Raw genomic sequence first — 25,409 nt, 5'->3', positions numbered from 1 at the left:
CAGAATACCAGGAGAAAACCTACATGGTCACAGGGAGAACGTGCACACTCCACACAGACAGCACCCGAGGTCAAGATCAAACCTGCGTCTCTGTCGCTGTGACACTTCAGCTCTGCCAGATGCGCCACTGTGCCACCAATTATTCACCCAACTCTGATCTACAGAAGAAGCATAACCTTCTGAAACTCTCCAAGTTATCACGTTGAGCTTTTAGCTAACAGTTTTCAGTGCATTCACATGTATTAATAGAGCAGCAGAAATCCATCACTCCATCACTACATTAGTTGAAAACACCTTCAGTAAATGAAACAGATAAAGCACGAATATGCCCAATAAAGCTCTCTTTTAAAACAAGATAAATGGGGTGGCATGGTGGCACAGAGGTAGAGCTACTGCATTACAGCGCCAGAGACCCAGGTTCAATCCTGACTATGGGTGCTGTCTGGATGTTGCCCTGTGGCCTGGATGTTGCCCTGTGGGTGTTCTCCGAGATCTTCAGTTTTCTCCCACACTCCAAAGTCGTACAGGTTTGTAGGTTAATTGGGTTGGTGTAAAATTTAAAACTGCCCTTAGCGTGTGTAGGGTAGTATTAGTGTACGGGGATTGCTGGTTGGTGCAGACTTGGTGGGCTGAAGGGCCTGTTTCCGTGCTGTATCTCTAAACGGTGGGCAAATTCAAAGCACCTAATTGTCACGTGGTTCCCTTGAGTTCTTTTACATATAACGTCAACGCTATGCCTTCAGAAAGTGTCCATTGCTGTCGCTTGGTCACTGTCTTCTACCACTCACTCTTTCAAAGATTTAGTATTTTCCTTAACTTGCTAAGCGCATCTACTTGGCAGAAGAAAAAAAATCGAAGGGCACTCTGTAAAAATAGAAGTAATTAAAATAACAAATCTGAATAAATAACATCAGAACGGCATGCAGCATTAATGAATTCCTTTGACTAAGTGTAATCAATTGGACCTTATTATCTTTTTCATTATAATATGCAAATACTTCTACTTGAATACTTCAGCTGTAGACCATTTTTCCACTGCAATTTTATAATATGCTCTCTGCTTAATTAGAGTAAGGATTCTGCTGAACGATGATTAGTTCTCTGACGCCCTGTGTAAATGTCATTTCCTCATTTATAAGTTCCTTTAAAACAATTTCAATCCTTTCATTGATATAAAAAAAAGTGACCAATAAATTGCTACTCACCATCGTAGTACCAATCCATGGGCCTCTACACAAGAATAAATGTGTATTAGATTTTTCCTCATTCAGAAAAGTTCAACAGAAAGCAATGACAGTGTATAATTTATAGAAAGCAAACAGGAAAACCTCAACCAAAAATGGATTCATAATCCATTTATTGTATAAAGACACCTATTATGAGCACTATCATATAATACTGATGTAAAATTGCAGAGCATTCAAGAAACACACAAATATTTAAAATTTGACTTTACACTATTTTAATCAGCATATATAATGAAAAATATATTTATTCACGTTACTTACTGTTAATGGTACAACTGTATGCCAGATCACACAAATCAAAATCAAATCTATACCCCTTGCCATACCGATATATATATAACAGTTAGACCCTGACTTGGTTGTTTTTTGCCAGTAGTAGCAACCTTCACTTTATGCTGAACAAAACAGTTTACTGGAAGTTGAATGGTCAGTGTATAGACAGAGCAAATTTTCCACTGAAACACCAAATGCAAATTAATGTTTAATAGTCAGATGGTCTGTACACTTGAATCACGCAAGTAATTCTCAATCCCTTTTCACAATCCAGTTAATATTCAGACATCAGTTTGTTTGACAAACTTAGCGTAGATAAGATAAGCCAGGTCCAGTTTAGTGCAGCTCTGATTTCCTTTGAAAACTTGTTTTCTTTTTCATGTATTTCTGCAGATAATTCTAGGTTTTTTTTTTAACATCTCTGTTAAATAATTAGTCAAAGGAATTTTAACGTTGATATCTGGAAACAAAGAGTAGGAGTAAACGGGTCCTTTTCACAATGGCAGGCAGTGACTAGTGGGGTACCGCAAGGATAAGGGGGAAATCCTTTAAAACCGAGATGAGAGAAGAACTTTTTTCACACAGAGAGTGGTGAATCTCTGGAACTCTCTGCCACAGAGGGTAGTTGAGGCCAGTTCATTGGCTATATTTAAGAGGGAGTTAGATGTGGCCCTTGTGGCTAAGGGGATCAGGGGGTATGGAGAGAAGGCAGGTACGGGATACTGAGTTGGATGATCAGCCATGATCATGTTGAATGGCGGTGCAGGCTCGAAGGGCCGAATGGCCTACTCCTGCACCTAATTTCTATGTTTCTATGTTTCTATGTTTCTATTTCCTTGTCACAATATCGAAAATGTGGGCACTTTTCAGATAGAGACCTGAAAATTAAGATGTTAGTGAGACAGCGGTTATTACATTTTTAATGGCAGTCTTTATAGAAACACTGAAATTCCACAAAAAAATAAGTTCCCCTCCCTGGTCAATCTCTTTGGCTCTGTTTCTATCATGTCCTCCATGCCAAGGCTACTCATTTCCTTGTAGAAACTAGAAACCGCAGACTCTGGTTTACAAAAAAGAAGACACATCATACTGGAGTAACTCAGCGGGTCAGATAACATCACTGGAGAACATGAAAAGGTGGTATTTTGTTTTGGGACTCCACTGCCATTAAAGCATCACCTATTCATGTTCTCCAGAGATGCTACCTGATCACCTGAGTTACTCCAGCACTTTATGACTGTTCTCTTCATTGTGCTTCATTGTCTCACTCCTTCATCTGCTGAAAGGTTTCTTGCTTTTTTTTCCCTCCATTGCATGTCCAGTCTCCCTGAAATCTTCCACATTATCATTTATTTTGCTTTCTTCAAAGCTTTCTCAAGGTGTGCCACTTTGACCATATCTTTTGTTATCTCTCAACTGATCCTTCAGAATGTGTGGCTGCTGTACAGCAGTTCTGACACATTACGGCAAAGATATCATGAAAGTACATGTAATAATAGCCTCCGTTGAAATAGAATTGTTAATACCAGGGCTATATACTAACATGTGACAAGATTGTAAGGAAAGATTGACATCAGTGCAACAGAACCCTCGTATAACTGAGGGTGCTCGAGTTATGTCACTATCGCTATTATAGTTAATAATTATCTCAGGTTTCATCTACAGAAATCTGGGTAATGAGGGACAAGAACGGCAGGGTATACGTGCTAGACACAATATGCTGGAGTAACTCAGCGGGACAGGCAGTATCTTTGGAGAGAAGGAATGGGTTACATTTTGGGTCGAGACCCTTCTTCATCAGACCAGTCTGAAGAAGGGTCTCGACTCAAAACGTCACCCATTCCTTCTCTCCAGAGATGCTGCCTGTCCCACTGTTACTCCAGCATATTGTGTCTATCTTCGGTTTAAACCAGCATCTGCAGTTCCTTCCTACAGAGGGTATATGTGCTATAGACAAGGTCGAGGGACAAGAAGAGAGGAAGTTGGTTTATTGATTCAGGAGAATATCATGGCATAGTCCGGGTTTACATTACCGAAGGATTGATCAGTTATGCTAGATGGGTGGTGCTGAGATATAAAAAGGAGACAAACACATTGATGGCATTATAAGGAGTCAATGGGAATCAGTGGATCACATATGCCGGGAGATTGCAGACAGCTGCAAGACTAATAGGGTTATCATGACCCGCTGAGTTACTCCAGCGCATTGTGTCTATCTTCAGTGTAAAATGAAGATCGAGGCAGGGAAGGTATTTCAAAAGACATTGCCTATACCAGCCCTTTATGGGCTCCTCGAAATTTTGGTTAATGCCAGTGAGAGACCTGCTTACACAAGGGTAATTTATTCGGAAGTGACTAGCCCATTTGGAGTCCCTGGACAGATTCCGAAAACGTGTCCCAATCAACTGCCAAAGCCTTCTCTAGCATCTTCCATCTCTCGCTTCAACAGTCTGCAGTGCCTAATTGCTTCAAGAAAACTTACACTGCTCCTGTGCCCGGGAAAAGCAAAGTGACCTGTCTCAATGATTACCCCAATCGTTCTAATATCAATCCTAATCAAATGCTTTGGAAAAACTGGCAAAGCCCCATATCTGGTCCAATCTACTGAATAAATCAGACTTGTATTGAATGTGTGTACAAGATAAATCGGTCTATGGAGGACGCCATCTTCCTTGCATTATATTCAGCTAGAAGGATCTCGACCCAAAACATCACCAATTCCTTCGCTTCATAGATGCTGCCTCACTCACTGAGTTTTATCCTGCAATTTTGCCTACCTGACTCTTTGACAATCAGAACACCTATGTCAGGATGATATTCATTGATTTCAATTCAGCTTCCAATAATAATGCTGGATAAGCTCTTTAAAAAAACCCCATTTGGATAGGAAAGGCTTATGGGCTAAACACAGGTAGATGGGACTAGTGCAGATGGGGCATCTTTGTCGGCATGGACAAGTTGGGCTGAAGGGCCTGTTTCGGGGCTGTATGACTCCATGAATCTGACTCCAAGCGAATCCCTACACTCTTACTCTTTACTCTACCTCATTCAGTTAATTCGTTATTGTACTTTAATATTTTTGCACTTTTAGGTTGACACTAGTTGTATGTATTGTTATATTTATCATTACCGCGCATAAACTGTTTATTCTATGAGCTTCACGTGAACAAGGAATTTCATTGCACCCTGGTGTATGTGACAATAAACTAAGCTCACGCAAAATCATTCTTGCCCAGTCATATAGAATTCATTATATTTTTATATTGTTATATTGGTCTTTGATTATGCAGAAATGAAAAGATTGTGAAATTCAATGAAACACAACACTGTCATGTGGTTACCAAATTTACAGCTGTGTAATCATGCCAATTCCCACTGAATTCTTGGTTCACACTTGAACTCATTAACAAATCTCTGCGTTATTATACATAACTAACAGGTCATTTTATTCATATCCGATACTCAGGGAAATCATGCTGAACCTGACACTTGGAATTGAGATATTTCACAGCAGAGTTTTCAAGCTAATCATCATAAGCTTATCAATGATATCCAATCTTCAGAATGAAGAGGCTCAACCCATTATATGATCATTACAACATAACATGACAGAATTCAGCTTCTGTAATTTGAGCAGCACAAAGGATACAAATCATCAATATTAACACTAGTACACTAGTACAGTAGCACAATAAATGCATCTTCTTTGAATTAACTGCTGTAGTTTAATTTTCAGAACAGCTCTGTCCTATTTTTAGCAGCAGTGGGTGATTGATATGGTCTGGTGCAAATACAAAAATCTTGTGCGTCTCTTTGTGATTGAAACCAAGCTGTGTGATTGTCACAGTTTTCTCTTCCAAAGAATCATATTTCAGTTTATCAAGTGTAGTTTGGTCTCCTTCTCCAAAGGAGATATACATATCAGGCAAAATCTGATTTGTCTTTGAGCTGTCATTTCAGAAGCATTTTTGATGGTATAACCAACTGTGTCTCAGTGTATTTGCTTTAATACCTATTTGCTTGTTGTTACCTTTCTTAAGGTAAAAACAAGCAAGATAAAGGCTATCTGGTCTTCACAGCAACAGTAATATATAAAAGAAACTAGAAAGAAAGACTTGCATTTATATAGCGTCTTTCATGACGCCAGGGTGTCACAAAGTCTTTTACGGTACTTTGAAGTATAGTCACTGCTGAAATGTAGGAAACATGGCAACAAATTCCCACAAACATCTAAGCTACTACCGGCAACGTAGTAATAACGAGCAGATAGTTGGTCTTTAGCGGAAGTGGATATATTTCTCAGAAAATGATTTGCTTACATTGAAACAGATGAATTTTGTTGCTTTCCTTCATTTTGATGTAATTGACACAAACTATGCTGTCAAGACATAGTAAAATTGACACCTTGCACATCTCTTCAGACACAACACTGATTTTGGTACTTAGAATCTAAGGGTAAAATGAAACATACAAGTGCATTTTCTCCCTTTATCTAATTACATGAAAATACTGGTAAGAGTGTACAGTGACGTTGGATCAATACTGATTGGCATGTTTCTATCCGATATACAAGTTTTGTAACTGAGTCACAGCTTGGTTGAATAAACTGGGTTTTTTCGCTACGAGCAGCGCACAATGTTTGTAAAGAATCGCTCTAACATTATTGAAAAGAATTGAAGCAAAGGTTCTGAAATTCCATTTCACCTTTTATTTATGGGATTAGTGGAATTCTCTGCCACAGAAGGAAGTGGAGGCCAATTCATGTGATGTATTCAAGAGAGAGATATAGCTCTTTGGGCTAATGGAATAAAGGGATATGGGGAGAAAGCAGGAACGGGGTACTAATTTTGGATGATAAGCCATGATCATATTGAATGGTGGTGCTGGCTCAAAGGGCCGAATGGCCTCCTCATGCACCTATTTTCTATGTTTCTATGATTGCCCATCAAACTCTAGCTGAAGGGTGGATTTTCCTTTCCAGCATTTCAGTGGCTATGCCAATAGAACAAATTGCTCACCCTCCATGGAATCATCCTGAATCTAAGTCTATTGACACCTATTGAAAATAAAAACATTTGTTCCATCTTATTATATGGCTACCATCAGCCAAAAATTAACCATTGGCCAGCCATGTTGCAAAGAGGATGTATTCAATTTAAGGGGTGCCTTTTGTTCTGTTCATATAGTCACTTTTGGCCCTGGCTTCTTTGGAACTGAAAGTTGGGACTGAAACACAGTGTTCAACTGAATTGAAATGGATGTGCTCATGGTCAAAAGCATTCCTGATTAAACTATTGGACTACACATTAAATAACCTATAAACATGACATTAATCCATGGTCTCATCAATGGTTCAATGGGACTTTAGTGCTTCATGTACCGAGCTACTAAAATTATTTTATTGTATACAGTTCAGTAAAAATATTAGTACACATAAGCACAATCGTAGTTAAGTAGAAGTGTAAAGGCATAATACACTAAGATAGTATACAACAGTCGCCATGTATTGGCACCATGTTTCATGATTCAAGTCTAAAGTTGTCAAAAAGGTAGAGTTCTTAACTTGGCCGTAAAGATCCATTATCCTGGTAGCTTTGCATGAACACCTGGCCATGCAAAGTTGCTGGTGCCCTCCACCGCTGCTCCACCTCTTCATGCCACTGTGGGCCATGTCAAAATCCGCACACGGCCTCAGCCGGCCCACTCCACCGACGGCCCGATCCAGACACAACCACCCGCATTCACTCTTCATGGCCCGGGGGCTCCGTCCACAGCAGAACTCGTAACATCCAGAGCATTTGTGTATGCAGGAGATGTAAGACCCCAATCCACTTACCAGCACCATTGTATCCCTATGTTCATTGTCACTGCCATCTTGAATCAACGCCATCTTGAATCAATTATTTTGACGAAAGGTTTTTGGACTGAAATGTTAATTCTGCTTTTCGTCACATAGGTGTTCTCTGGCATGTTGAGTGTTTCGAGTTTCTTTTCATTTGATTTCTTTATTTTGGTTGTTTCTTCATATATGTTGGCTGCTTCTTAAATCTTAAAGGGTGCTTGAGCTTCTTAAGGGGTGCACTGTGATAATGTAGAACTATTTAGGTGATCAGTAGGTGTGCATACAAATTTGTTGGACCAAGAAACAAATGGTCTAGTTGAACTTGATCTTGAGAAAGTGAGTGAGAGGCAGCCATGTATAAGAACACTAGCTTCTCGAAGAGGGAAGACGTGGAGAATGATTTTATGTTGGAAAACTGTGGAGCTTTGTTCATGAGCAGATTTGTTGAGGGACAGAGTGCAAGAGTGTAGTGCTGGGCTGGAAGTCTCTATCATGGGCCCCTATCTAAAACCACAAAGGCAACAGTCTGGGATTCCATGTCAGCAAGTGGAAGTTTGCATGACAACAGTCTGTGGTTCAACTGACCACTGAAATTCTGGCTGGATGTTGTTTGCGTTGCAACAGAGGAAATATGATGCATATGTGGCGACTCCACACAGACCAACATCCAAGGCCAGGATTGAATCCAAGCCTCTGGAGCTGGTCAGCAGCAACGCAACCTGTTGTACCAGTCTGCCATCCTTTCATTCTAGAAAAGGGTGCGAATAAGGAACAACTTGAATGAGAAGATTTTGTTTGTGGGTACCCTCAACTTCAGTCCTCTCAATGACCATGGATTAACCCATTCTGGCCAATATTGAATACTCAAGGGTGTGAGAATGTTTTTGTGCGTGTTGATGCGTGTTTGTGCGGGTGAGTGTGTATGTACATTCGGTTAGTTCCCACAGCTTCTGTTTGTTTGTTCCATTTTTCTGATTGAGAGAGGGAAAAATAAGTAAAGCAATTTGTTTAGGTGTTGTCACCAGGATATGTAAATTGGGAGATGTGGGCATCAAGGGCTCATTTTGTGCGAGTGAGATGAATTATGTGAGCGATAGACACACAGTCTGATTAAAAGTGACTGCTAACAGCAATAGATGGGCAGTGTATTCACTCGTAGATGAAGTTATTTGTGTAACAAGTAAAATACTACTTTCGATGATGCATTTGCTGACTACAACACTCGTGTGAGATCAATAAATCCTTGAAACTTGTTCATGCACTGATCTGTGAGTTTGCAACTCTACGCCTGGCAATGATCTCCACGGCATCTCCAGGACCATAAACCACTCCTTTTCCTGAAGGCTGGCTTCACACACTGCCGAGCATTCACATTGTTTGGATCTCGGCTAAAGCATGCAGCAATGAACAGATTGAAGAATATTGGTTACACTAAGACGTATTTGGTAATGGACAAGCAATGTAAAATTGACACCCTGCCTACTTTTCAATTATCACGTTAATACAAACTACACTATAATCACGGTGTCCATTTTTAATGGTTATTTAATTTAAGCTACTGTAATCATTTCTTTAAAACATCGCCTTTACAAAATTTGTTACCCTGTGCATGGCAGAAAATGTGATGACTTAGGGTAAAATAATAAGGATAACATTTTAAGTTAACCAAATTAGAAGGTAAATGTTGATCTAAGAACTGACAATACCAGAGGCATTTGATATCTGATGTATGAATAGTCATATTTGAAAACCATAATTATTAACTAATTCTGACGTCTCTGGTAGAGGTGGGTACAGTTGCAACTTTTAAAAAACACTTGGACAGGTATATGTCCAGGAAAGGTGTGGAGGTGTTAGCACAGGCAAGTGAATCTAACCTTGTTAAGCAACTTGGCACGCATGGATGAAAGGATTTTTCCATGCTGTAAAGCTCATTAACTCTAATTTTCGTGTTTGAATAAGGTTGAAAACACTTACTTGGGGATTGATAGAACTGAATAAATGCATTTTATCAATGATATATATTCATATTGTATTTTATTGCAAAATACATGACAAAGCCATTATTGTATGTAAGAAAGTGTAGTTCTGATTTGTTTATTAAAATATGAAATAACATGACAAGCTTTGTGAGTGTTGTAGATCAAAATGGTAGGTCAAAATTAAAGGCACTTTACAAATGCAATCACAAAAAAGAGGATTACAGTTATACTTCATAATAATGAACAATATTACAGGCATACATAATTAATAATAATCAAAAGCTGAATTGGTATTAATATGGTGGAAGTGATCTTATTGTCATTGTGGTAATGACACATTTTAACGTCCTTAATGCAGTTTCTCCAGGAATAATGTATATTTAAATACCAATGTCAAACTTCTTTTTTGGGTTTCACAATAATCCCTAGTATTATGAAACTTAGGTAGCTCGTGCTTTAATCCACTTAAGGAACGCGGTGACGCGTACATAAACCCCAGGTTTATACTTCACTCCACAGCGATCCCCCCAGCTCACGATTCCATAGACCTGGTGGCGGCCATTTTTCATACAAGTCAGTGGTCCTCCAGAATCACCCTGAATGTGTAAAAGCAGATGCACATATTAATAATCATAACTTTTGTTTACAGATGAAAAAATAAGTTTGTTAAATTTTGAGGCTTTGTGCCAACTGAAGTTTAAAAAATTGTGGAGACAGACTACAATGCTGCCATTCCTATTTAATGTAATTGGCATAATTGAATGGAAATGTATTGTTAAACCTTTACTTATTTTCTTCCTGTAACAATATATCAATGCTGTACACTAACCATTTATTTTTTGATAGTGCTTCATTGCCCCAAACCATTCCTTTGTATTCCAATCCATTGGATTAAATCACCTTTAAACTAATTACCGTTAATGATCCCCTAGGTAAGTATTCTTGAATTATATTTTCCGTTTTATATAATTTATCGACCCAATATTTTGAGCATTGTTCCTCAAACTGTTTCCTCACTGTGTCATCCAATGAAACATGGCCCACTTGATATATTTCGCTTGTCTGCATGGGACTTAAAGCTCTTTCAAAGTAGGAGTGCAACCATGTCGGTCAAGCCGGCCAAAGATCCAAACCACCCTGCCACACTGTCTTCTCACTGCCAGAATTGGGAAGAAGGGACAGGAACCTGAGACCTATTACCTCCAGGTTCAAGAATTGCTTCTTCCCATCAAACATTACAGAGTTATAGAGTCTTACTCTACATACAGTGTGGAAACAGGCCCTTTGGCCCATCTTGCCCACACTGACCATCTACACTGGTTCCACTTGCCTGTTTGGCCAATATCCCTCTAAACCATGTACCGGTCTAATTCCTTCTTAAGCATTGCGATAGTCCCTGCCTCAAGTACCTCCTCTGGCTGCTCGCTTCAAACACCCACCACCCTTTGTATGAAAATATTACCCCTCAGATTCCTGTAAAATCTTTGCCTCTTCACCTTTAACCTACTCCCTCGGGTTCTCGATTTCCTCCACTCTCGGCAAGTGATTCTGTGCATCCATCTTTATCTTACTCTTTAATTTAGACTGCTACTCATCTTTTCCAGTCCATTTCCCCCCTTTTTGTTTCACTCCATCTGCCAATTTAACCCTAACTAACCCACAGTACTAATTGATCTTTCTAATCAGCCATGATCATATCGAATGGTGGTGCAGGCTCGAAGGGCCGAATGGCCTACTCCTGCACCTATTTTCTATGTTTCTATGTTTCTATGATCTCTCTGTGAGGGTAATCACCCCACATCTCTGCCATGGTGTAATCCATCTATCCATGTGGCCTGAAACTGACCACATTGAACCAAGAATCAGAAGTCCTATTTCTTACACCAGTTCTTTAACTTTGGGCTTCTGTTGGATTGATCCGAGTGAGAAATGATTCACTAGTGAAAGCAAGTTGCACAATCTGTAATGTAGTTATTGCAAACCTGACATGAATCCACACTTCCGTCTAGACTTCCTGCGCAAAACATGGTGTGATTGATAGCGTTTCCATAGGCCCGAGGGTCCTTACAGTGTTGGTCAGATATCAGCTTCACCTTTGTATGCAACAATTGATTGGAAGATGCCTCTGTACAATCAGCAATAAATGGAAAATATATGTTAAATCTGGCAATCTCAATTTAGAATATTTCTTCAAATTTAACGAGAAAGTTCAAAAATTATCACGAGACCTGTTTCAGTTTGTCCCCATCCTGAAATATGGCAATCTGTGCCTGGCTGAAAATCACTGTCTGGCATGCATACAGTTTTTACGTATTTAGTTTCCTTGGCACAATGACCGTTGACTTGTTTAATTTTCAACAACGCTGGAATGCAAAGGTTAATGTCCATTAGATGTTGCTGCTGTTCCAATATATTTACAAGGGGAAGAAAGTGGAAACTTAATGGAGAAGAACCTTCGCCTGCTTACCCATATCATTATATAATCCCACGGAGGTCTCTTGATAATTATCATGGACAATGATGTTTTCAACATCAAAGTTTTGCTGATGAGTTTCATCTTTCTGAAGGTCTTGTTTACCAAGTTGTAAGCGGAAGTCTTTAGGTTGTGCCCTATATATTGGTTTGAAGAAAATAGAGAGTGTTTCTAACAAAAAAACGATTTCGAAACAGGGTTTTCAAGCAGTATCACATGCACACTTCCCATACGAAGAATAAATTCATCTGACAATTTAAATTCTTCCTGGAGGTTTCATTGGGAATGTCTAATTCAGGTTCAGATTAGACATTGGATTTCTCACTGGTAGTGGGTAACTGAGGGTCCTCTAACTGGTTCTAGTTGGGAGGATGCCATGAGAGGTTATCATAGGCTCCTTGAAATAGTCTGGTCCACAAGTTGAGAATTTTACTCTGAGTCTCTTGTATTTCAAGCAGTGATGAAGGAAGCAACTGTCTAAGTCTTGAAAGTATGGCATTTGGAAGGACATGTTTCCATGAAGAAACTCCCCAGGCGATGTTAGTATTATTCTTCTGGCTGGTAGACATCACAGTGCGTCAGAGATATTGTTGAAATAGCTTTAAGTTGGTGCAATTAATGATGTAAGTTTAACAAATTATATTTATAATATAGATAGACATAAAGTGCTGGAGTAACTCAGCAGGTCAGACTGCATCTCTGGAGAAAAATGATGGGTGAAGCTTCGGGTTGGGATCCTTCTTCAGAATCTGACTGATGCAGCCTGAGCCACCGAGTTACTCCAGCACTTTGTGTCTATCTGTGGTACAAACGAGCATCTGCAGTTCTTTGTTTCTACATTTGTAATATGTCAGCCTATTGGTAGCTGTCAGGAAGTCCTTGCCTCTGTCTGGTTTGGGAAGGTAAGTGGATTTAGGCCTGATTTTAATTAGGGACCTGCCTTAGTGACATCAACTACCACAATGTTGAGAACACCACCATCGCAACATTTAAGAAACATTTAGATGGATACATGAATAGGACAGGTTTACAGGGATATGAGCCAAACACAGGCAGGTGGGACTAGTGTAGGTGGGACATGTTGGTCGGTGTGGGCAAGTTGGGGTGATGGGCCCGTTTCCACAATGTATGACTCTATGACTAACTCTTAATTTGGCTTTTGAAATTGCAATAACTGGATTAAATGAGTGATGAGGTCCTGTGTGAATGGATCAATCTGAACGGGTTATTTATTTATTTATGTTGCTTTTCCCTTTCAACTTTTTAGAGCCACTTTTCATAGTTAACGTTCGTCTTATGTTTTTTTTTTTGCTATTTTGATGCACCTTACTTCCTACTTTTTGTTCTGATTTTTATTTTCCTGTCCAAATGATTTACTGTTTCTCTGTTGACACTCTAGGTTCCAGTCCATGGATCATTCAGGCCTGGCAAATATGGAACTAACATAAAAACAAAACAAATATTGGTAACAGAAGGTCAGGATCTATGGAAGGAGACATGGCTAGTAATATTTGTCCAAGATCTTCATCAAGGAGAAATTGGTCATCTTGTTTGACACAGACTTTATTCAACACTAACTTAAACATGTCATAATGACTGGGATGTTCATAAATGGCTGATCTGAAGGCTTCAGGCTGGTTCTGTAGGCTAAACAAAATTAGTTTGTTCAAGTGTCTTTATGAGGGAAGTGTTCATTCCTGTTTCTGGACAAAATCACAGTAGCTTTTGTTAATCCAACAACCTTTTAATCATTCCTGCTCTTGACCCAATCACAGTTTAAGTTTAGTTTAGTTTCGAGATGCAGCGTGGAAACAGGCCCTTCACCCCATCAAGTCCATGCCTACCAGCGATCACCCATGCATTAGTTTTATCCTGCACACTAGGGACAATTGACAGAAGCCAATTAACCTACAAACCACACATCTGTAAATGTGGAGGAAACTGGAGCACCCGAAGAAAACGGTCACATTGGAAATGTACAAACTCCGTACAGACAGCACCCATAGTCAAGATTAAACCTGGGTCTCTGGCGCTGTTTGGCAGCAATTTTACCGCTGTGCCACCGTGCCGCCCCCTGCGCCAGTGCCACCCTTTTCTTCTGTTCTCTCCTTTCCCCAACAGGAGACTGCGGATCTTCGGCATGCCTCCAGTGATTCTTACAAATGTCTGCAGATGCCTCATTGAAAGCATACTGTCTCATTGCATCACAGCTTGGTTTGGGAACAGCTCTATCCAAGACCACAAGAAATTGCAGAGAGTTGTGCATGTAATTCAGTATATCACACAGAGCAGACTACCCACCATTGACTCCATCTATACTTCATGCTGCATCGGGAAAGCAGCCGATCTAATCAAAGACTATTACCACCTCAATTATTTCTTCTTCGCCTTACTTCCATTGGGCAGAATATATAGAATGCATGCAGCACCAATCTCAGGAACAGCTTCTTCCCTATTATCAGGCTTCTGAACAGTACATTATATTTTAGGGCAATATCTGATTCACCTCTATCCGATTGCGGACATTGGACTTTGTCTCTGGAATTGGTTCGTTACCGTGCTGAGAATTATATTCTGCACTGTATTTTTCTCTTTGTTCTGCCTGAGTTTGGCTTGATTGTATTCATGTGCATTATTATCTGAGTTGATTGAATTGCATGCAAAACAAGCTTATCGCTGAATATTGGTACATAGAACAATAATACACCTAAATCTAAGCCTAAACTTTTCCTTTTTCCATTATCTTAACATTTGTTTATTGCAAAGATCATCAAATTCCCAATGAGAAGCCATTGCACCATTAAAACATTATATTAACCCATAGATACTACCTAATTTGCTCATCGTTTCCATTTTTTCCTTGTTTACATTACATTTTCAGTGCCTATAGTATTTTACATGGTGAGTCAAGTAGGTAGCTGTAGTAGAAACTAAACTTAAGAAATATCTTACAAAATGTGAAAATATGCTACTATCAAAGAAGATAACTTGACAATCTTTAAGAAGTTAATACCTACTGTGAAAGAATGCAGTGTGCAGCAGTGAGAACCCAACATGGCTTGATCAATGCTCCACCACATAGATGTCCTGCTTTATAGAGTCCAACACGATTCTTCAGCTGCAGAGACACTTGCCATGGATATTTTCCAGGTACTGTTCTTTTCCCTCCAAAGATTTTGAACGTGACATTTCCGACCTCCGGCACTCCACACTGGAAGGGTACAGCTGTGGAAGGAGCGGTAGTCGATCGGGCAGCAGGTCTGGTTGTTGCTGGCCGATGGGGTTGTGTTACAGATGCTACAGTGCAGAAACAGTACAGAGTTAAGGTGTTTTATTGTCCTATGTCCCAAACAGAACAATAAAACAGAACACACACATATGTGTGTGTATATATATACATATACACATTATGCATATATACATATGTATGCACACATATAACAAACAAACAATAGTACAAAAAGACAAATCCAATGTCCCCAAGTCTATGTAGTTCAGAGCTTTCGGGAGGGTTTAGTGTTTAGAAACATAGAAACATAGAAAATAGGTGCAGGAGTAGGCCATTCGGCCCTTCGAGCCTGCACCGCCATTCAATATGATCATGGCTGATCAACCAACTCAGTATCCTGTACCTGCTTTCTCTCCATACCTCCTGATCCCTTTAGCCACAAGGGCCACAAGTTTTAATAGCGTGTCTAATAGCAGCATGTTTAATAGTAGTGTCTGAAGAAATGTCACCAGAGATGCAGCCTGACCTGCTGAGTTACTCCAGCATTTTGAGTCTATCTTCGGTGTAAACCAGAATCTGCAGTCGTCTTTGCTCCCGGGCTTTCAAGTTGCTGAACCAGGCTGTGGTGCAACCAGTCAATATGCTCTCTACAGTACACCTGTCGAAGTTCAAAAGAGTCGTCTCTGAAATACCGATTCTCTGCAATTTTCTGAGGAAGTAGAGGCATTGATGGGTTTAGCCAACAATAGCAATGATAAAAATAGCAATGAGATTAGCCAATAACTGCATTCTGAAGGATAATTGGTGACAATTTAGCAAGTTATTTTGCTTGAGGTGTGAATGGAAGCTGCTGTTCATGAATTTCAAATTGTCCATCATTTATCATGGCTTTGTTGGCTTATTCCCAATCACTTCCTGCATACAGGCAGAAAACAGGAACAAAAGGCCATAAATTGCTGGAGTAACTCAGCAGGTCAGGCAGCATCTCTGCAGAACATGGGTAGGTGTCGTTTCAGGTTGAGACCCTTTTTTGAACATACTGGCAGGTTGTTAACAGGTTTCCACTCAAGAAAAAGGTTACCAATTTGACACGAGGGTTCAAATAAATGAACAAACAGGTGGTCTTTCAGATAGCAAAGAATTGAAGAATATTAATTCCTTTGTCCTGCTCTGTTATCTCACCAAGTGAAATTGAAAGGGATTTAAGAAAATCCTCTGAACCTGTTACATCCCTCATTCTCCAATTAATGAGATCAGTTTAAGGAAAAAATGAAAGGATTTTTATTCAATTCTACCTCTTAATTTGAAATAGTTAGCATTGTATCTTCAGCATGTAACCAGCAAAGGATTAATTACAATATTCATTCTGATACAGCTGAGTTAATGTTCATTCAGTTAGACAATACTATGGTTATACCTTCAGAATCATATAACAAATGGAAATGAATCATTATTTTTGAACATGAAGGAAACTAAGATAATACATACCTGCAGCGCATTGAGATATGTTGCAATGATCCCAATTTAATTTATTGTTCTTCTCCTTAAAATAGCACCAAGGTTTTTCATCACCATCAGGATTTCTGAAAGTACATCATTTTGAAGAATCTTTATTGTTCAAGCTGATAACATAAATGATTTTAATTAAAATGTTGGAGTGATAACTTTCTAAAAGTTTATTTGCAAAAGGTGAGTTTGTCTCCGTTATCAGCTGCTTCTGTTTGCTTGCCCACATCTTCTTCCTTCATGCATCTCCCTGCCATCCATGTGATCAGGCACTGCTCATCTGACTCCACTGCTATCCTTTCAGTTGTCGCCAGGGAAATAGCTTCTATTCTGTAACCAGCTTTCATGTCCCTCTCACTACCACCCCCTCCAATAATTTATCCTCTTCGTATTCCTATTTTCCACATCTTGCTCCTTCGAGCCTTCAGCTGAAAACACAACTTCATTTTTCAGATGTGAGCTGATGACACCTCACCAACTCTTATGATAATTTTCTGCCTCAAAATTGCTGCACTGCTTCTATGATACATAGCACTGGATCATTAGAAATGTCATTAGCCAAAATGGATAGGAAAGGTTCAGAGGAATTTGGACCAAATCAGACAAATGGGACGAGCTTAGATGGGGCATCTTGCTCAGCATAGCTGAGTTGGGCTGAGGACCTGTTTCCATGCTGTAAGGCTCTTTAACTCTATGACTATCAGTAACACCAGTCCCGTGATGAATCCTCTTGACCGACACTTTAGGTCCCTTCCTGGTAAAGGTCTGAGGCTGAACCAGTTTGTTTGCAAATATGGGATTGTATTAGAACCCAGCATAAACATCTGGCCACATATTGAAAGTGTCACCAAGAATATCCATACGTACCTATTTGACTTAGACTGGTCATTTGTTTTTGAAACACATGGCCAAGACTTGACTAGACTATTCCAAAGGAGTCTACACCAGAACTTAACACAATCTAAACCTGCTGCCTGCCTTAAATTACATTGGGGCCAATTTACCCCACACACCATTGTTTACTGTCACTTGGATGAGCATTGCCTCACATTTACTGCCCTCTGAACTGCTTCCACATGCCTCCAAGACCTCAACTGTGGTCTCCCTTGGTTTTACAAACCACTAAAATAACCGCACTGCTTTGATTCCAGGCGTTGAACAAAACTCAGTGTTAAATGTTCCAACACTATTGAGGTGCCTTGAATAGCGAAGGGTCCTCTGCTGCTTGTTTTAGAGAAATAGCATGGAAATAGGTCCTTTGGCCCACCGAGTCCAGGCCGACCAGCAATTGTTTGTACACTAGTTATATCCTACGCAATAGGTACAATTTTAATTAACCTGCAAACCCAGAGAAAACCTACGCGGACACAGGAAGAATGTGAAAACGACGTACAAACAGCACCCGTATTCAGGAACAAACCCGGGTCTCTGGCACTGCAAGGTAGTAACCCTATTGCTGTGTCAATGTGCCACCATTCCATATTTAAAAGTTTCCACTGTTCTTTCATAATTTTGTACTTTTGTGGCAATTATATCCTATGCCTTTAGCATGGATGCTAATATCTTCTGTTTGGCACAGAATCAAATATTGTTTGGTGTGGCATTCTTGTTTCACAAGTGCTAAGGTTCTATGCACGTTCATGCTGTTGGGGTTGACTAGATGCCAGAGATATAATTAATTATGACTTGGCTGTTCCAGTTACCTCGCAGGTGAGCAAATGAGAAACATTCTGCTTATTGCACCATTCATTCCCTCCAAACATAAGACTAGATCCACTGCAAATGCTGCAGTCATCAGTCAATGAGATTGTGAAATAGGAGCAGCAGGCAAGGAGCAGCAAGGAATAGGGAGGAGGACAGATACACTGTCAGCTATTGTGGAACATTAAAGATTCATAGCAGCCCTCAGGTTATCAAAGCAGATAACCTGGGCAGCAGAGTGGGCAAATGCATGGCAGATGCAGTATAATGTGGATAAATGTGAGGTTATCCACTTTGGTGGCAAGAACAGGAAAGTAGACTATTATCTGAATGGTGGCCGATTAGGAAAAGGGGAGATGCAACCATGGGTGTCATGGTACATCTGTCATTGAAAGTAGGCATGCAGGTGCAGCAGGCAGTGAAGAAAGTGAATCATAGCAAATCATAGTTAGCATTCATAGCAAAAGGATTTCAGTATAGGAGCAGGGAGGTTCTACTGCAGTTGCACAGGGCCTTGGTGAGACCACACCTGGAGTATTGCGTACAGTTTTGGTCTCCTAATCTGAGGAAAGACATTCTTGCCATAGAGGGAGTACAGAGAAGGTTCACCAGACTGATTCCTGGGATGGCAGGACTTTCATATGAAGAAAGACTGGATAGACTCGGCATACTCGCTAGAATTTAGAAGATTGAGGGGGGATCTTATAGAAACTTACAAAATTCTCAAGGGATTGGATAGGCTAGATGCAGGAAGATTGTTCCCGATGTTGGGGAAGTCCAGAACAAAGGGTCACATTTTAAGGATAAGGGGGAAGTCTTTTAGGACCGAGATGAGAATTTTTTTTTCACACAGAGAGTGGTGAATCTGTGGAATTCTCTGCCACAAAAAAGTAGTTGAGGCCAGTTCATTGGCTACATTTAAGAGGGAGTTAGATGTGGCCCTTGTGGCTAAAGGGATCAGGGGGTATGGAGAGAAGGCAGGTACAGGATACTGAGTTGTATGATCAGCCATGATCATATTGAATGGCGGTGCAGGCTCGAAGGGCCGAAAGGCCTTCTCCTGCACCTATTTTCTATGTTTCTATACCTATCCGGTTCTTGTCAGATATACGGCTGGTTTCAGAGTGGATGTGGAGTTTGTCCTCTCAGTGGGGTCTTCATCTCAAGCAATGTCCACTTCAAACTGACCTTTAGACTTTTAGCGCAGAAACAGGCCCTTCAGCTCACCGAGTACATGCCGACCAGCGATCACCCCATGCACTAACACTATCCTACACTAAGGACAATTTTACAACTTTACCAGAGTCAATTAACCTACAATCTGTACGTGGTTGGACTGTGGGTGGAAACCGGAGAAAACCCACGTGGTCACGGGTGGAAGTACAAACTCCATACAGACAGCACCCATAGTCAGGATCCAACCCGGGTCTCCGGCGCTATAAGACAGCTACTCTACTGCTGCATCACCCTGCTGCGCTGTACCAACCTGACTACTATACAGTATATGAAACATGAGGAGCTTAACAAATCACGTCCCAGGAACAATCAATAAAGCATTGTTACACAGAGAGAGCAGTTTGTCTCATGCACAATACTTAGAGCAGTGACAGCCTTGAAATGTTAATCATCATTTGTAACCAATATTTAATACACTACTTCACTTTCCCTTTTTGTTAAATGAAAGAAACCATATACTGATTTAACATATTTCAGAATTAAACTGAGTGACCAGTTGTTGTGCTCGGTAATGTTTGCCATGATGCTGGTGTACATCATTCAGTGTAGTGTCATTGGGTTTTGTTGGTGTTTCATATCTATCCCTGGAGTTCATATTGTCACCTCATCTTGACTCTTGTCAAATTTATCACATGTCGATTCCTCCTGAATTATAGTTGGAGTCTTTTCCAAATCATTGTCAATCTTCTGTTCGGTTCTTCCTTGCACCGTGCTCCAGGATTAAGCTGTCAATGTGGACTTCATGAAATTTCTCTCCAATTTTCATGAGAAAATTTCCTAGATCTGTACACCCTCACTTTCTTCCCAATGTCTCATCTTTGACCTGCTGGGAATTTTTAGTACATGAACTCATGCAGGTTGAAGCCCTTCTCCTTATTGGTAAGTCATCCTGCTTTTCCAATTTTGACTGTCTCTTATCCATTTCCTCTTTCAAATTGGATTAGACAAAACATTCTACATTCTGAAGTTTCTATTTATTAACATTTCATCTGGATTGTGACTCGTGTTGTCCTGCAGTTCATGAGAAATACTATATGTCAACTGCAGGTACTAACAACCTGACATAAACTGTTTATTTAATATATTACTGACCATGTAAACTGATTTTCTGCTTCCCCATTTACAGCTCAGGGTAATGAGGAACAAAAGGAATAGTCAACACTGATCGGCGGATAATTCATAGCACCTACAATGAAATGGTTCATTCATGTCCATGGTTTCATTCAGATCTATGCCTGAATCAATCCTTCCGCTTAAAGCGTATTCACATACAGTGCTTGCTTCAAAATAGTTTTTTTGTGCACCTTCAGCTATTTCCATTGCTGTATCTGGGGAGTCATCTGTCATCTCCTCCATAAAATAAACTGTATTTTCTATATTCATTTTTCTTCCTTGCAGGGTAGTCTCCAAAGAACATCCATTGAAGCATCTTTCTTAGATACTTTCTACTCAATATCATGGTAATTTTGAGATGAATTGGCAATGAATTGAGAGCATCCTAAATGCCACTTTCATGTGAAAAGCATACCTTGACTCCAAAATGGCCAATAGAGTTTGCGGTCTGTAACCAACATGCACAATCTACTTGGACAAACTTGATGAATCCCTTTAATTCTGAATATAATTACCAAAGTTTCCTCCTTTATCCAAGAGTACTTTTTTTCATTTTAGGTCAGTGCATTTGATGCAAGACCATTGTCATAACCTAGTTAAGCACTGCATTGACTTCATAAATAGAAGCATAGCATGGGGATGTTAGTTCCCAGGTGGTATCCTCATACACCCCAATGAATCTTTGCTGAGTTTACACTTCATGTTGCTTTTCGCCCCATCATCAGGGCTTGTGTTTCTTAATAGCTGCTGAAGATGTCAACACAGTAGCCATGTCTTGTAGCTACCGACCGGATCAGTCCCAGATACTACTGGAGCTCGATAACATTTTGGGATTTTCTGTCTCTGATGATGGCCTCAACTTTCTCTTCAACACTTTTCAAGATGCTTGAAAGGGCACCAGAGGCCATTAGAACAGATTAATAATTGAAAAATGAGAGAATATTCAATGAAGAATAAACACAGTGGAGCTTATGATCATTGCTTTAAGAGGGCTTGAGATTTTTTTTGATTCGTTTTGCAGGACAATTTAACAGAAGTAAACTGGTTAACTTACCTAGAATTTTCTCTAATGATCATTTTGGATGACATGTTGATATATTTCTGCATCTTTACATAAAATGTTCTATTTTCAGTGCTGCGTTTCTGTAGTTTAATGTAGGATGGGGTATGTTTTGGCTGTGACAAGGTCACAGAGTATGGTAGCTCAGTGGTTACCAAGCTAACAGTTAGATTTTAATTTCCTCCATGCTACTCAAGAAATGTAAATAAAGGCTAGGCTCAGTAGCTGTAATCATGAAACCTTTGCATTGTTTTATAAACCTTCATTTAAGGCCTTCAAAGAAGGAACTCTTGTTGTCCTAATCTAAACTGAACTGTATGACTCCAGGCCTGTTATTGTGGTTGGCGCCTAAATCTCTCATCAGTTTAGGTGCAATTAGGAATGTTCAATAAATACCATTAACATTTAAGGGCAGCACAGTGGTGCTACTGGTAATGCTGCTGCCTCACAGAGCGGGAGATGCTGGCCTCAGGTGGTTTCTATGTGGAGTTTGCACATTCTCCCTGTGACCGCATGGGATTCCACCGGGTGGATTCCAGTTTCGTCCCACATCCCAAAGACGTGCGGGTTTATTGGTCAATTGGCCTCTGTAAATAGTTCCTAGTGTGTAGGGAGTGGAAGTGAAAATGGGATAACATAGAACTAGTGTGAAGGGGTGATTAATGGTCGATGTGGATTCAATGGGCCGCAGGGCCTGTTTCCATGCAATATATCTAAACTAAGCTAAATCCCATTAATGAATTAAAAAAAACAATGTAAAATGACTATGGCTTTGCTATAAACCATATCCAGCTGCTTCTCTGTGTGGATTTCTGGCAAGGCAATCTGTGCAGAAGCCATCACAATACTAATCAGTATGACCCTGAACAAAATGTAGCCTTTATGATGTAGAATGCGTTCAACTGAGCTTTTCATCCCCTGTCTCTACCTTTCATGCATAAATGCAGTTTGTGTCTTTATCCTAAATCCTTTTTGCAATGTTCAATTGCAGGAACTGAAGAAAATATAATCTATTAAGGCTCCTACACATGTTGTCTGCTCCACCTGGATAAAATTGACTTACTGTACACAATGCTGAACTTGCTGCAAATTTCATACTCCATGTGTGATCTGTGACATCGGTGATACATTAATTTGTTTATTGATTTTTGTTTCTGGCATATTTGGGGATCACTAACACTTGCTCACTGGACCATCATTTCTTTCAACACATACAATTGTATTCTTATGAACAATGTCTTTCCAAATCACCTGACAGTTCCTGTGGTTGAAAAAGGGAAGCTAAGTTGTTTTCCCACAGATGGCCACCATAACCCTACATAACTCATGAAACCCTTTCGGATAGGAAATGTTATAGGGATATGGGTCAGACGTAGGCAAGTTGGACTAGTTTGGTTGGACATCTTGGGCCAACAAGCCTGTTTCCACGTGGTTTAGCTTTGTGTCTCTATAACCCTAGAACTGCACTTTAAGAACACAAGAACATGAGAGACACGAGTGGGGAATTAGGTCAACCAGCACCGGAGCCTGGTTTGCCATTCAATAAGATCAAGGCTGAGCCAGTCCTGCCTGATGCAACATAAGAAATATGACCAGGAATGGAAATTGTCAGTATGCATTAAAACTGATGCATCATTCAATTCTGATATCCTTGAACCTGTGTTTTGAATAAAATGAATTACAACCTCACACGTGATTATCAACCCGCAATAAAATAATTTGATCACATAAATCTGACATTAATCTGCAGAAAAAATATATCTACTCGATAATATGTTCGATTCACACAAAAACATTCTGTGGTGGAAAATCATTTACGGGAAATTTTGAGCTATTTTGTGAATATTCTTATTAAAAAGATGTTGCCTTTGAAACTAATCATGTTCTCCACCTGAATGCTGTTTAAAAAAAGGTTGGCAAATCTACCATTCTAGTCAGATATTGAACTTTCCCCCAAATTTGGTATTTGATTTAGAAGTCTATGTTCGAATGGTTCAAAAGTTAAGAGGGAGTAATAGTAAATATTAACTTATAGACCTGGAATGTTGGTTTTTATCTTGGTGGAAAAAGACCAACTGAGCTTTTATACCTGCAATAATTGTGATCACCAATGCCATATTTGCTGGGGGTTTGCATGTGAGTACCAATGGCTTCTTTGAGCAGCAAGTTAGAGCTCCAGTGAAGGCACTTCTTCCCCTGTTCCGTCTGTTTCACACGACCTCTGTACGACACACCATTAGCCTGGTAACATTCATTTGGTGCTTTGAAAAAAGAAAGCATAAATGAACAGAACATAAACAAGAGCTTCGCTGAGTTCAAATATATTGTTTTGTGAAAACTATTTTGGAGGTAATAGAACTCGGGTTCAGGAAGGGTCTCGACCCGATACATCAGCTATTTATTTTCTCCAGGGATGCTGCCTGACGTGCTGAGTTACTCCAGCATTTTGTGTCTATCTAGAACTTGTGTTAAGTTCATCAGAAAAAATTGTCATGTGTATGAAGATGCCAAGCCCAAAAAGTAAGCAAGAGCAGGAAGTAATTGTATCCGAGCACCAGTATAGAATTTCCCAGGTCTGACTATGCTTCAAAAAAATCTGACACATAAGTCAACAGTGATTTCTGCAAATCTACTGTAAAGAGTAAATTCTATGTGTGTGATGCATAAGTTTTATTGCCACCTGTGTGGGTAGAACAAAGTATTTAAAGATTCAAATAGTTGAAAACTTTGAAATGATTTGTGTTCAGAAATTATTGCTGGCAATTCCAATGGAAAGGAACTTAATATTGTTTATGTCTTATTTTAATACAGACCCATGGGTTAAATCAAACATGGATATTTCTTCTAAACGAGATACCCTCCACTGAAAGAATGGATATTTGCTGTAGAATATTTGCTCTCTAAATGTTTCATCAGGCTATAGAATGTTCTGCTGAAGATCTGGCAGCTTTATACATTTACAGTGTGGTGAACTAGATCTACGGATCCAGGTTAACTGATGAAGTCTGGGCATCAATCATAAGATTATTGGATTTTAGTCTTTTCATAACATCTCCACTAAAGATAATATTCTTCTCATGATTTTATCTTCCAAGATTCCAGGTTAACATGGCATTAGTGTGATCGATGAATGGCATGGACTAGGTGGGCAGAAGGGCCAGTCCCCAAGCTGTATCTCAAAACTAAAACACATATGAAAGTTAAATAATGTTTAAGAAGGAACTGCAGATTGGATTTTAGTCTTTTAAAGTTAAATACCTTGTGATGCTTTGGAATATTTTTTCTGAGGGTGAATGGAGAATGCCTTTCACTGTAGGTGAAAGCCAATGTCGTGGAGATAATTTAAGTGAAACTCTATGCCATATTATAGAAACATAGAAACATAGAAAATAGGTGCAGGAGTAGGCCATTCGGCCCTTCGTGCCTGCACCGCCATTCAATATGATCATGGCTGATCATCCAACTCAGTATCCCAACCCTGCCTTCTCCCCATACCACCTGATCCCTTTAGCCACAAGGGCCACATCTAACTCCCTCTTAAATATAGCCAATGAACTGGACTCAACTACCTTCTGTGGCAGCGAATTCCACAGATTCCCACTCTCTGTGTAAAAAATGATTTCTCATCTCGGTCCTAAAAGACTTCCCTCTTATCCTTAAACTGTGACCCCTAGTTCTGGACTTCCCCAACATCTGGAATAATCTTCCTGCATCTAGCCTGTCCAACCCCTTAAGAATTTTGTAAGT

The 25,409-nt window shown here is 39.8% G+C and overlaps 1 protein-coding gene across 1 annotated transcript in view; it reads right to left on the bottom strand.

The window, feature by feature from the left end:
* habp2 (hyaluronan binding protein 2) overlaps positions 1–25,409 on the bottom strand; it is an 88,316-nt gene that overhangs the window by 40,917 nt on the left and 21,990 nt on the right. Inside the window, exons 8-16 of the mRNA XM_055647460.1 lie at positions 23,752–23,923; positions 16,535–16,629; positions 14,835–15,114; positions 11,812–11,954; positions 11,573–11,707; positions 11,327–11,469; positions 9,786–9,940; positions 1,509–1,635; positions 1,206–1,230 (exon numbers count right to left, since the gene is read on the bottom strand). Of these exons, the coding sequence (XP_055503435.1) occupies positions 1,206–1,230; positions 1,509–1,635; positions 9,786–9,940; positions 11,327–11,469; positions 11,573–11,707; positions 11,812–11,954; positions 14,835–15,114; positions 16,535–16,629; positions 23,752–23,923 (1,275 nt within the window). The remainder of the gene's footprint in view (positions 1–1,205; positions 1,231–1,508; positions 1,636–9,785; positions 9,941–11,326; positions 11,470–11,572; positions 11,708–11,811; positions 11,955–14,834; positions 15,115–16,534; positions 16,630–23,751; positions 23,924–25,409) is intronic.

The sequence above is a fragment of the Leucoraja erinacea genome, chromosome 15 (genome assembly GCF_028641065.1).
Source record: "Leucoraja erinacea ecotype New England chromosome 15, Leri_hhj_1, whole genome shotgun sequence".
Classification (NCBI taxonomy): domain Eukaryota; kingdom Metazoa; phylum Chordata; class Chondrichthyes; order Rajiformes; family Rajidae; genus Leucoraja; species Leucoraja erinaceus.
The sequence above is the reverse complement of the archived record's forward strand: the minus strand, read 5'-3'. Positions and strand labels throughout refer to the sequence as shown.